Below are 11,706 nucleotides of genomic sequence, written 5' to 3' on the forward strand. Positions count from 1 at the left end.
TCGAATAATACAATCGTTTTGTTCTAATTGAGAATTGTATAAGACTGATTGATTTGCCTTGGAGAATACAAAATTGAATAATTTTGTAGTACGATATCTATTTCTTCCTGTTGATTTATATACTGTAAAGTTAACGCAGTACGCACAGTTAAAACGTAAGAATTTAACAAAGAAAAAATTAACCGCTTAACGTTCTTTTTTTTTTTGTTGATTAAATCTACTTATATAGCTTTTATATTGATTGTACTTTTAAATGCCCAATATGCATTATCAGAAGATACTTGGGTTAGAGCATTAAGCGGTTAAGTTTTAAACTTATGCTGTAAGATGATACTAAGATGTTTTATTTGAATATAACGTTATGAAATATTTTATAATTGTTTGTTTGGTGTTACTTTACAATGTAATAAATACATATACTGTTTTCCCAAGGTGTTAATGTTTATTTACATTTGCAGTGTTGAAATAACAAGTACTTATTCAGAGGGTTTAAAATTATATAAAACATATACTCAGTATATGTAATGTTATACATAAATATCGAATATTTTTACTTTGTATGATATCACAGATTAGGTAAAGTTTTTGCTGTACATATTAATACAAAAATTATAATCAAGTTTGAAGTGTTAATTACAAACATTTTCTTAATTCTATACAAAATAGTTTATTTGTTATATATTAAATATTATTTTTTATTATATACAAACAAGGTCATTAAACATTTTTTCTATTTAATTCAAGCAAAAAACATCATTATTTTCAACAATCTATTTTTTTTATTCACACTAATAAGCTAAGCTATACTTTTGCTCTGAATTCATTTGCATAAATAAGCATGTGTACATATTAATATTTCCACAAAAAAGAACTTGTATCAAGATGTATGTACAAAGGTTCGAAATCTGTATCATCCTAAAAAAATGAGTCACTGTGATAAAGAAAAAGAATATTACTGCTGTAACAAAAACAAAGCTGAAAGTACAAGGCAAAGGTGCATAATTCATGTCAAAGTCATCCTTGTATCCCATCTGCTAAGTGTCTGTTTCCTATTTCATTTTAAATGCAAAACATCTTCTAGTTAAGGTAATACAGTTTAGCTGAGAAGTGTGTCAAACAGTTCAGTACAGGGACTAACCACAAATTTTAAACTAGTTTTCGCAAAATGAACATAATCAATTATAAATTAGAATGCCTATGTCTCGTTGGTTTTTATCAATTATCTTTGTTACACTGATAAGATAGTATATAAGACACACATCTTATGTGTCGGATTCATAGAATTATCAGTTACACGCTGATTCTCAAGCAATACTCATCATGGTCCGCGATCGAATGTCAGAGTTACGCGCTGTTAGTATTTTATCACTCAGTATAATGAAGAGTTAAAACTATCACTTATATTGCAACATTAAATTTTATAAAATTACACGTGAAAACGTTATTCACATTAATGATACAAACTATAAAATATACCGCAACAAATGCTGAAACATAAATAACTTTAGTTTGAAAAGCTAATATACTCTTTATGTTCTTTAAATATTATTTTCAGTGCTTAGTTTTCTAATGAAATACAGATGTGCATGTAATATTTATATCTACTTATATTTAGGGTCAAACGGGTAGCACTACATTTGGTAAAGGATTTTTACAAGATGTACACATCAACATATCTCAAAATAGAAAATTGAAGGAAGTGTTGGATGAAGTATGTATTCATACACATATGTACATAGTTAAGTCACCATTCAAATATCACAGACTTTAAAATTGGCAGTAGACATATAAATAATATTAATACAGGTTGAAGAAGTTCGTGCATTAATACATCTTATTGTTGAGAATACTTCTATTGTTAAGGATTTACATAATAATGTTCTGTCACACACAAATAAAGGTAAGAACAAAGTACCAAATGTTTTCCATATTTCATAATTAATAATTCTCGTTTTTCAGATATACAAAAAGAATTGGAAAATCGTACGTATGCTATTTCACAAACATCATTTCGCGTCCAACGAAAATTACGAGGTATGTAAAATTTTTCTTTCTACTTCTATAAATTGCACCATAAAGAAAAATAAAGGAACAAAAATACTTTGCCTTACCTATCCTAATCAGACTCACTATCATCTTGAATTTGGGACTTGTTTATATCTACTGTTTTATGTTCAAAATTGTTTAATTTTTTTGCATTTTGAAAGAAAGTAGAAAGTTTTCTAGCCTTTAAAACATGGTCCACTAATGTATCACTAATGTGAAAATCAAAACAACTGGATGACTTAGGTGTACTTGTGCTTGGACCAGGTTGTGAGGGTGAAGGTAGTCGTAAAATTGGTGTTGAAGATGTAGGATGCCAACTGTCTAAAGAACTAGTTGGTGAAAGTGGAGGATAAACGTTTGTAGATGTACTTTTTGAGGTTGACAATTGAGAAATTGAAATACGTTGTAGCCGAACTGAAGGATATATGTTGTGTGTTTCTAAATCTGAATTCTTGGTTAATCTAATCTGATTACTTATTTCGGTTGGCGAATTTTCTTCTTCATTAGAGTTCTCATCCTCACAACTGACATCTCCCACTTGCCTGAAATACGTTATAATTAGTAAACAATTAATAACATATTAAACAGTATTTTTATATACCTCTTGAACTGTTCCACTTCTTTTTCCAAATTTGGGTATTCATTCAATATATTCGACAACTGATCTTTGTTATATTCTGAATATGTTTTCACCAAAAGTCTTTTCACATCATTTTCCAATGGAGATTTTAAAACTGATAATTTTTGTCTTAGTTTTATTAATAAAGGTAATAAAACTTCTAAACCATGTTTTTTTATTCCTTCAATAATAATGGTTATTGCATTAGCAGCTGGTGTCATTGTTTGAACTGTAGATTCTTCAGATTCTTGTTGATCATCTTCTCCATGTTTGTGAAAAGATGATAATCGTAAACGATCATTACCAATTACATATAATGCATCCCTTAAAACACATGCTCCTTCTTCTTTTTTAATATCAACAGAATCAACACAAGTTCCGCCAAATATTTGACTAGTTATTTTTACAAGTAACTTTATCTTTGCTGGAGGATCTAAATGATCCAACATAAAATCATAAATTGTTCGTCGTTTATCTTCATTTTTTTTCCCAGAAAGTGTTAATGCTCTTCTTTCCTTTTCACGCATTCTTTGATGGTAAATTTTGTGCTGGGATTGATAATTGTTATAGTGATATATACTTTGTAAAAATTGTTGTGATATTAACGTTTTATTCTTTGTTAAAAGCCTCTCTTTTATTAAGAAAATTGTTAATTCGCGAATCATATTGTCTGAATCTGACAACATTGTTAACATATGAAAAAAGAATGGACCCTTAATTTTTACATAATCTTCAAGAAGAAGCTGGATGAATATCACCATGATAGCTTCTCGAACTTGTGGACTTGAATCCTTCATACTGACACACATGTCTGGCAAATAAGGTTCAACTAATGCGGTAAATCTAATGCAAATATCAGCTAAAGCCTTTGCAGTGTTTATTTTAACAGCAATTTCAGTAGCTGAATTTAGATTTGTTTCCTGTCTCATTAATCTACCAAATATTGGTACTACTTCTTTTGCAATCTCACGATCCCGCACTGCTTGCTGACCAAGAATAATTACAGCTGATGCTCGTAACTCTTGTATTTCTTTTATTGCTTCTGGTAGAACTTCCCATTCTAGAAGTACCCCTTGTAAAATTCGTAATGTTAATGGTGAAATTTTGTAAGTACACAATAGTGTAGAATGTCCTAGAGTAAACATAGCTTTTAAATAGTTAGGTGCAGCTTCTACAGCCAAGTTTTCATTTTTTAAAATTTTCGTAATTTCTATTTCTGAAATCTTTATTAAATTCAGCATATTTGATTCCAGTAAATTATTACCCCTGGGATTTAAATACTGTATTATATTATGTATGATGTCCAAACAAATACTAATCAAACCAAAGTTGATTTTAAATTCCTGTATACATTTGTAAAGGTAAACATGAAGACATTCCAAAACATCATTATCCAAGGACTTCCATGAATATTTTAAAACTTGCAGAACTAAACTTGTATAAAAATCATTCTCTTCAAAAATTTCCTTGTAATTTGAAATGTATTTATTCATGTTTGGCAACTTGATATTTTCAGCCAGTGCAGCTAAAAAAATCCATGCTCCTATATTATTGTTTGTTCCAATATGAGACTGTATGTTTTTTACTACAGAATTAGTAATAATACCAGCTTTAACCCATAAGTTACAAGCCTTGGATAAATGTTTTCGCATTTTCATATTAGTTAATGTATTTAGAATATTCCATGGTAAAGTACTTCTTGTGGTATCAAAACACATAGAAGGATCTACTATTCCGTTTAATAATAACTCCTGTAAATATTCTAGTACTTTTTCTTGTACTTTAATTTCTATATCAAATATTTGTGGTACAACAGTTTTTGTCCATTCATCCAGAAGTTGAGAATTATCTGGGAATTGTTGTAAAATTTGAGATAATACTTGTACAGCAAATCGTCGGACCGTTAGTGTTGGGTCTCGACACCGGCGACTAATTACAGGTATTATTTCATTCATCAATGCTGGAAACATTAGAATTAAATTTCTATAAATCTGCAACGTACTTCGTCGTATCATTGCTCTTTCATCCTCTATTCGTTCAATCAGCATGTTTATTAAAACATTTGAACCAGGTAATACATCAATGTCTTTGGATAGGGCATCCTTTATTTCGTCGAACGAAAGGAATTTCTTATTTGGATCAGACTCTCTAAACATAGTTTGTAGCATTGCCTTGTCTATTTCATTATTGGACTCAGTAAACTCTGCAATTATTGCCATGGCTTTTCCTCTCACCATACTTGAACAGTCCATGCATCTACTTAATACAATTGCAAGGAATATTTTTTTTGCTTGAATCTTTAGACTTTCATTCATATTGCATTCCATCAAAAAGGATTCAATTAATAACTTTCCAATTATCTCTTGAGCAAATATTCTGAATGGTATTTTATTATGATGTGATAATAGTATTACATTTTTAAAGGCTTCTAGTATAATATTTTGTTTACATATTCCAAAGAGTTTTATCAGTACACTAGCTTGCTTTTGACGAGCTTCAAGTCTGTCTGGGTAATTCAGCATTAAGTGCTGTATTAATATTATAATAGCAGTTTTTGCATCTTTCTCATATGCCTCTAATAAAACTTTTAAAAAGTTAAAAGTACATTCACGTACAGTTGTGATAAATTTTACTTGTGTGTCCATATGACTACATAATAAACGAGGTAATACATATTTTGCAATAATTGTTATAGTAACTTTAACAGCTCCATGCTTACTATCACATAATTCTTCCAAAGCCAAATAAGCATTTTTTGTCAATGAAATTTCTGTGGTACCTTTTTGTCTAATATTACATTGAAAATCTACACAATCATTTTCTACTTTTGTAACTTCAAGCAATCCATGAATAGTAATATCTAATGATTGTGCATGATTCTTAAACCAAAATGATTTTATCATCATAGTAAAGCTAGAAATGATAATATTCAAATTTTGCATTAGACCTTTTTTTTCACTGGGTGAGAGGATATTATCATTTATTGATTCATCACTAATATTAAAATCATCTAAATTCACTGCTTTGTTACGTTTTTTGTTAGGCGGTTGTAATAGCTCACAGTTTACTCTCAGTGTTTCAATGGCTCTTTGATACAAGTTTGGATGAAATACATTAAATGCATTGCTACCAGGAACAGCCAAAAGTATGAAATATAAATTAGTTGCATACAGACATGATTGCCTTGAGTCTCTCTCAGCTTCTTTAGCCTGGCCACTTTTTATTATGTAACCCAATATAGGTAAAAGAGCATGCACCTTAATATCCATTGAAATTAATTTGCTCCAAGATATATCAGAGTAATGTTCCGAGTCATTTTGACTGATACCCTTGGCTAGCCAGGTTTTTACAGCTATACAAGACTCATGTAAAAGCAGTCTCATGCCTTCACTCTCCAAAAACATGAGGTACTCATCAGGTGGTTCTTTGAAAAACATAAATTCTGCATCCCAAATGGATTGAATCCAGTCTTCACTTAGATCACTCAATTTAAAATTGTCAAATATTTTTAGAGATTCCATGGTAACAACTGTATTCGATTTAAATCATTTTAAAACGAAACTACAATTATTATCACATTTCTTTAAATATCTTGCAAAATATAAACATAACCTTAACTTATCACGCGATAAAGAAAATTTATAGTCTCAGGTTATCATTTTCTGAGCGCGTATCGATAACAAATTTGTAATTCGATTATGATGTACATTAACAGAAAACTTTATTGAACATTTACTGAGGAACATCTCGCTCAAAATATAAAAAGTTCTACAAGGGACTCTGGCGTCCATTCGAAAGCGGGAAACTATCCAACCAATTAAATTCGTTGCAAAGTGCAACGTAACTTTGCACGCAACTCCCACACATTGTACATTTTTTCTAAATATGATCAGAAACTAGTACATATATAATTTATATATCATACAAATAATCAGTATCCTGAATAATTAATCGAGAGTATTTCATAATTGGATCATATTATGCAAAAAATATTTTAATTAATATTAGCTTATATTTTGCGCGGGCAAAATCATTTATAAAAGTATATGTATTAGGTCACGTGAGATTAAAAATATCGTTACTAACTATAACTTTATGAAGAAACAATAATTTTTCATTGAACGAGTTTTTCAATTACTTAAAATTTTACTTTATTTTGTATAAACTATTTAAATATTTTTATACATTTTTATAGAAATGGGAAAGGAAATTGCTGCCATTGATGATTTAACACTATCAAGTGCAAGAAATGGGCCCGTGCATATTCGAATTAAAGCGTTACAATACACGTCGATGTTACGATTGTTTTCAGAAGTTATGGAAGAGTACAACACGTCTATGTTGAGATATCACGAAAAATGCCGTTTACTTTTACAACAACAAAAAATGTTAAGTATGTTTTCACAAAAAGTTTCAAATTATTTTCCGTTACCTAAACTCCATGTTATTCCATCGTTTACTTTTTTAGTCAGGAAGCATATCACAAGAGAAGAACTGGAAAAGCTACTTGATTCCCACGAAAATAGTTTATTTGTTGATAATGTAAGTATTCAGAATGTAGATATCTCTGAATTACTATTTTGTTTATAAACGTAAACAGACTTAAACTTTTTAACTATTAGATTTTAGAAGATAGCAGAATTGCAAGACAACAGTTATCAGATATACAAAGTAGACACAATGACATAGTAAAATTGGAAAAATCTATTACAGAAATTAGGGACATGTTTACTGAAATGGCATTTCTTATTGAAAAACAGGTAAGTGCCAAAGAATAAATAGAACTATAGTAAGTATAGCAATGAATTGCGTAAATCGAGAACTCGCTGTATTAAAAATACATCCGTTTGGACTTTAATTTCTTTTTGTGCAGGGAGAACAATTAAATAGCGTGGAATATTTTGCTGGTAAAACTGCAGATAATGTTGATAATGGTCGTGCCGATCTTAAGAAAGCAGAACAAAGAAGTCACAGACACAGAAAGGTATTTATAATACAAAGTAAATATATATTTAGAAAAATAACTACACTAATACAGAATATTTTTCCAGAGGAAAATGAAATTTGGTATTATCATCAGTATAATAATAATTATTTTTCTTTTAATAATAGTCGTCCTTTTATAAAAAAAGAAACAGAAATTGGTATAAAAGTGAAAAATTTATTATATGAACAGTGGCATTCAGTATTTTTAAAAAAATGTTATCACTAAGATTATCAATAACGTATTAATATATGTATAATACTTACAATATATATAACAATAACAAAGTTATTCTTATGAAAGATAATTCAAAACAGAGTAAGATCATTTATTTTTTTTTATATATATAATTTTCAAAATATTTTAGAATACCTTTAGCACTAGGCCTAAGATTATGTTCACTGGTAGTGCATGCAAAAAATAATTCAAGTACTTTTTCATATTCTTTTCCTAGATTAATGGCAGGTAATGGAGGGCGTGTACCTATAATTATTAATGTATTGTATTTGATTTACTAACTTTTAAAGATGGCTTTAGATATATGTTATTCATGTACTTACCACATATAGCATGGGTCATTTTTTTAAGAAAATCAATGCCCTCATCTTTATTGTCATGTTCACTAGTTTCCAAATCAAGTGTTGTTTCCATTTCTGACATTGATTCCTTGAATGAATCATCATCAACTGTTTCTATATTTCCTACATGAGGTGGAGACAAAGCTATCATTTCCCAAACCACAAGGCCATATGACCAAATATCAGCTTTATTTGTAACTGGACCATCCTCTGAGAAATAAAATTTTATTATTTTCTGTTATAATTATTGGTACACATGAATTCTAAAACATGACTTGCCAAATATTATTTCAGGTGCACTCCAACACTCTGTTCCTACATATGAAAAATCTCCTTTTGAAGTGTCTATTTCTAAAGATTTTGTAAGTGGTACAGACACACCAAAATCACAAAGTTTAACTATGCTGTAATCCTCAGATAGTAACACATTATAACTTTTTATATCTCCATGTAAAATATGAGCAGTGTGATGTAAATATTCTAATCCTTTTACAATTTCATATGCAATTTTTAATATGTCTTTAGCTGGAAACTGATCATCGCCAACCTCAAGTTTCTCTTCTATTCTATCACCTGAAAAAATCATATTAATTTATTTGCTTTTCTAAGCTTCTAATCAAAATAAAATAATAGACACATATTAAGTACGATTTTATCATATAATATATTTCCTTATACCTAAAGAAGTGTCCAATTTTTCCATTGCCAAACATGGTTCACCGTTTGCAACTTCGGTGAACGCCCGAAAACCGACAATGTTTGGATGATCTAATTTACGAAGTATTTCTGCTTCAAATCGAATACGTTCGTTATACTTTCTATCTTCAACTTTGTGATTTCTTTTCTTTATTGCCCATGGCGATCGAGCGAAACCAACCCTTGGCGATCGTTCCAAGCTAAATACAGCAACACCTGGCAATGTATTTGAGCATTAAAATAATAGAGCATTAACAAATTAAACTAATTGCACTTATTTACCACATCCATAACCTATTTGTTCTAGAAACGGTGAGGCTGGTATTTTAATAGGAGTTTGCAATTCTGGATTATCTTGCATTCTACTCTTGTACTTTTTCGTCGTCGGTGTTCTAAATTCAGTCATTATATTGCTATTAGAAATAATAATATTTGATTTAAATTCAAGGCGTCTTGTAACACATTCGATCACACTCAACCCGTTACTTTTGAATTTTCTTAATCTGACGCTCAAGTATTGCCAACTTAAGGGGGTAAACACAAATAATGCAGCGCGCTGTATACCGACAGTACCGACACAATCTGGCCCGAAATATGGGTTTACGGGCCAAGATTTTACGCCCTTATATGAGCAGATTTTGGGTCGGACGAGGGGTCATTCGAAAGAGGAAGGTCCAATGCAGAGCGCTCTTTGTCAGATACTCGCTGTTCTTTTCTACACTCGCCGCCTCCAGTAAGCGTCAACAAAGTATCAAGAATCATTTCTCGTCCACACTACAGCCGAGTGTTGAGTAAGCTGGGCCTGAACATTTCTTTACACATTCAGAATGGTATATGGCAATAGCAAGCAGCTCCCTCGTCTGTGCTTCAGGCAGCCGCATATCTGCCGATATTACCATTTCTGTGCAGAGAATAGCTGTTGTAACACAGACGAGATATATGAATAGACGTCTCACGTAATGTAATTTTTCGGCCGGAGTTTCTGGGGTCCCGGGACCCCATTACCATTTTCGTGTCACTCGCTACGTTATCAACAGATTCAGAAATTAACAGAAGAGGAAGTGAGACAGAAAATAAAATTACATAAATTTTATTATTTTTTAACGGAATTAAAGCTGTAGGGTCCATCATTGGACATTAATCGATTAATTTAATTGGAGAAATCAATCGATTAAGAGTATTTAAAAATTTCAAGATTATTAAAATTCATAAGGATGTATTTCATTGATACGTACACCGCAAATTCTCTATTTTTTATTTTAAATTGTAATACATCATTTATTAAAAAAATAACTCGGCAGAAACGTATTTGCGACTCGAAATCAGTTTAATCAGACTGTGCATCGGGGCCCCGGAAACTCCTCATTCCTCGCTTTCGCACACTATGCTCAATTGCGTGTACGTGAGCTCGTTGAGTTTCGGAAGAGCCGAGATGAACAGGCTGATACTCGCTTTCCTTCTCGCTCTTGCATCGCTGACGTCCTTTACATTTCTCGAAAGCAAGCCTGGCATCGCAACCATTCGAATCGTCAGTAAACGACAAAAGCCATCGTGACTGACAGACCTTACATTTCTCGAAATCGGACCTGGGCGCTTTTTGAAGATTCATTGACTTTCCATACGAAGCGACCATGCGTTATATACATATACATGTTATACATGCTAGGAACTATAAATTGTATAACTTTCGTTGTATATCTACTTTCTAATAACATGGGAAAATTTTAAAATATAAAAAAATGTAAGAATACTGTAGAATTTTTGCAATGGAGAATTATTGAAAGAAAATGAGGTAATTATTTAGAAAAGGCCGGGTCTCACCGATTTCGATGATTTTTGAATATGTTGTAGAAATCAACATTTTGAGCAACTTTTTCCTATACATATAACCGCCGCTCGGCCTTAGTTTCCGAGATTTTTCTTCAAAAAGATCGCTACTACTACAATGAATTCTGTCTATATGTACATATCTGTGGCTCTGTATTGCATCAGTCCACGATCGTTGCTTTTTTCTCTTGTTTGTATTAGTCGGCATAACAACCGACGACAAATAATGTATAATGTGCCGAGCTAAATCTAGTTCTGCATTGTTGTCAAAGGTTCGAATTTTCTGAAGTATGGAACTCGCCGAATACATTATGTAGGCTATTTAGGTGAATTCTTCTTCCGTCGACAATATCATGCTAATGATCTAATAATTAAATTTGTCGAAATAATGGCTGAAATCTTTCCCACTTCTGATAATATCAATAAAGAAAATTGAATTAGAAAATGAATGCGTGGCCGCCGTTTGGCGGCCGGCTACACAAATCGAGTTTTTAAGCACAGCTGTTATACGCATTCATTGCCGGCCGCCTCGATGTATCTATAGAAAATAAAAAATAAAAATTTATTTCTCATAATTTTCTATGGTATGGTAAATTCTGAAACAATTCCCAATATACATAGCAGGTTGATTTATACATCTTTCACAATAAAATGTTGTTTGACGTCTTTCTCCTGGTGTTTTCCTGTCGGAACAAATAATGCAGTCCCGGTTTCTTTGGCCTACATTTGGAATATGTAGCTTATTATTCATTCTATTGTCCGACAAAGAACGTTAATTTATTTAGATTATAACGAAGATAGCAATAGGAATGGTTCGACTTTGAATGAAGTTTCGATTTTACGTTTATAGTTTTTTACGTTTACGTTTTATGTTCTTTATGTTAAATAATTTCAGTAAACATTAAATAATATAGTTTATATAGTTACGTTTATTGTCCACGTGTTTGAATCCGACC

At 31.1% G+C, this 11,706-nt stretch overlaps 3 protein-coding genes across 3 annotated transcripts; 1 reads left to right on the top strand and 2 right to left on the bottom strand.

Annotated features, from left to right (window-relative positions):
- The first annotated feature begins 933 nt into the window (after positions 1–933).
- Positions 934–7,877, top strand: LOC122400897 (syntaxin-1A-like). Its single transcript, XM_043402632.1, has 10 exons — positions 934–1,353; positions 1,616–1,711; positions 1,807–1,900; positions 1,960–2,034; positions 6,861–7,058; positions 7,134–7,207; positions 7,288–7,425; positions 7,539–7,649; positions 7,717–7,779; positions 7,842–7,877. Exons 1-10 carry the CDS (start codon positions 1,321–1,323, stop codon positions 7,875–7,877), a joined length of 918 nt encoding a protein of 305 aa, XP_043258567.1. The 5' UTR covers positions 934–1,320.
- LOC122400731 (condensin-2 complex subunit D3-like) lies at positions 2,117–6,354 on the bottom strand. The gene is made up of 2 exons (XM_043402341.1): positions 2,648–6,354; positions 2,117–2,588 (listed from the first exon to the last, which is right to left on the bottom strand). The coding sequence occupies exons 1-2, from the start codon at positions 6,184–6,186 to the stop codon at positions 2,117–2,119; spliced, it is 4,011 nt and encodes a 1,336-aa protein (XP_043258276.1). The 5' UTR covers positions 6,187–6,354.
- A 100-nt stretch (positions 7,878–7,977) lies between the features above and the next one.
- LOC122400899 (lymphokine-activated killer T-cell-originated protein kinase) lies at positions 7,978–9,690 on the bottom strand. The gene is made up of 5 exons (XM_043402633.1): positions 9,206–9,690; positions 8,906–9,139; positions 8,507–8,800; positions 8,210–8,437; positions 7,978–8,132 (listed from the first exon to the last, which is right to left on the bottom strand). Exons 1-5 carry the CDS (start codon positions 9,327–9,329, stop codon positions 7,978–7,980), a joined length of 1,035 nt encoding a protein of 344 aa, XP_043258568.1. The 5' UTR covers positions 9,330–9,690.
- Positions 9,691–11,706: the final 2,016 nt, after the last annotated feature.

This window comes from Colletes gigas, unplaced genomic scaffold (assembly GCF_013123115.1).
Source record: "Colletes gigas isolate AHSC1104 unplaced genomic scaffold, ASM1312311v1 Colletes_gigas_Sc00020, whole genome shotgun sequence".
In the NCBI taxonomy this organism is placed as follows: domain Eukaryota; kingdom Metazoa; phylum Arthropoda; class Insecta; order Hymenoptera; family Colletidae; genus Colletes; species Colletes gigas.

Excerpts from the sequence above, each read along its gene's own strand:
- LOC122400897 (XM_043402632.1), top strand. The coding sequence starts at position 1,321 with ATGGTCCGCGATCGAATGTCAGAGTTACGCGCT. Across the intron at positions 1,354-1,615 it reads GAATGTCAGAGTTACGCGCT|GGTCAAACGGGTAGCACTAC; the intron begins GTTAGTATTTTA and ends ACTTATATTTAG. Across the intron at positions 1,901-1,959 it reads TCTGTCACACACAAATAAAG|ATATACAAAAAGAATTGGAA; the intron begins GTAAGAACAAAG and ends CTCGTTTTTCAG.
- LOC122400731 (XM_043402341.1), bottom strand. The coding sequence starts at position 6,186 with ATGGAATCTCTAAAAATATTTGACAATTTTAAATTGAGTGATCTAAGT. Across the intron at positions 2,589-2,647 it reads GAAGTGGAACAGTTCAAGAG|GCAAGTGGGAGATGTCAGTT; the intron begins GTATATAAAAAT and ends AACGTATTTCAG.
- LOC122400899 (XM_043402633.1), bottom strand. The coding sequence starts at position 9,329 with ATGACTGAATTTAGAACACCGACGACGAAAAAGTACAAGAGTAGAATG. Across the intron at positions 8,438-8,506 it reads TGCACCTGAAATAATATTTG|AGGATGGTCCAGTTACAAAT; the intron begins GCAAGTCATGTT and ends TTTATTTCTCAG. Across the intron at positions 8,133-8,209 it reads AATGACCCATGCTATATGTG|GTACACGCCCTCCATTACCT; the intron begins GTAAGTACATGA and ends TAATAATTATAG.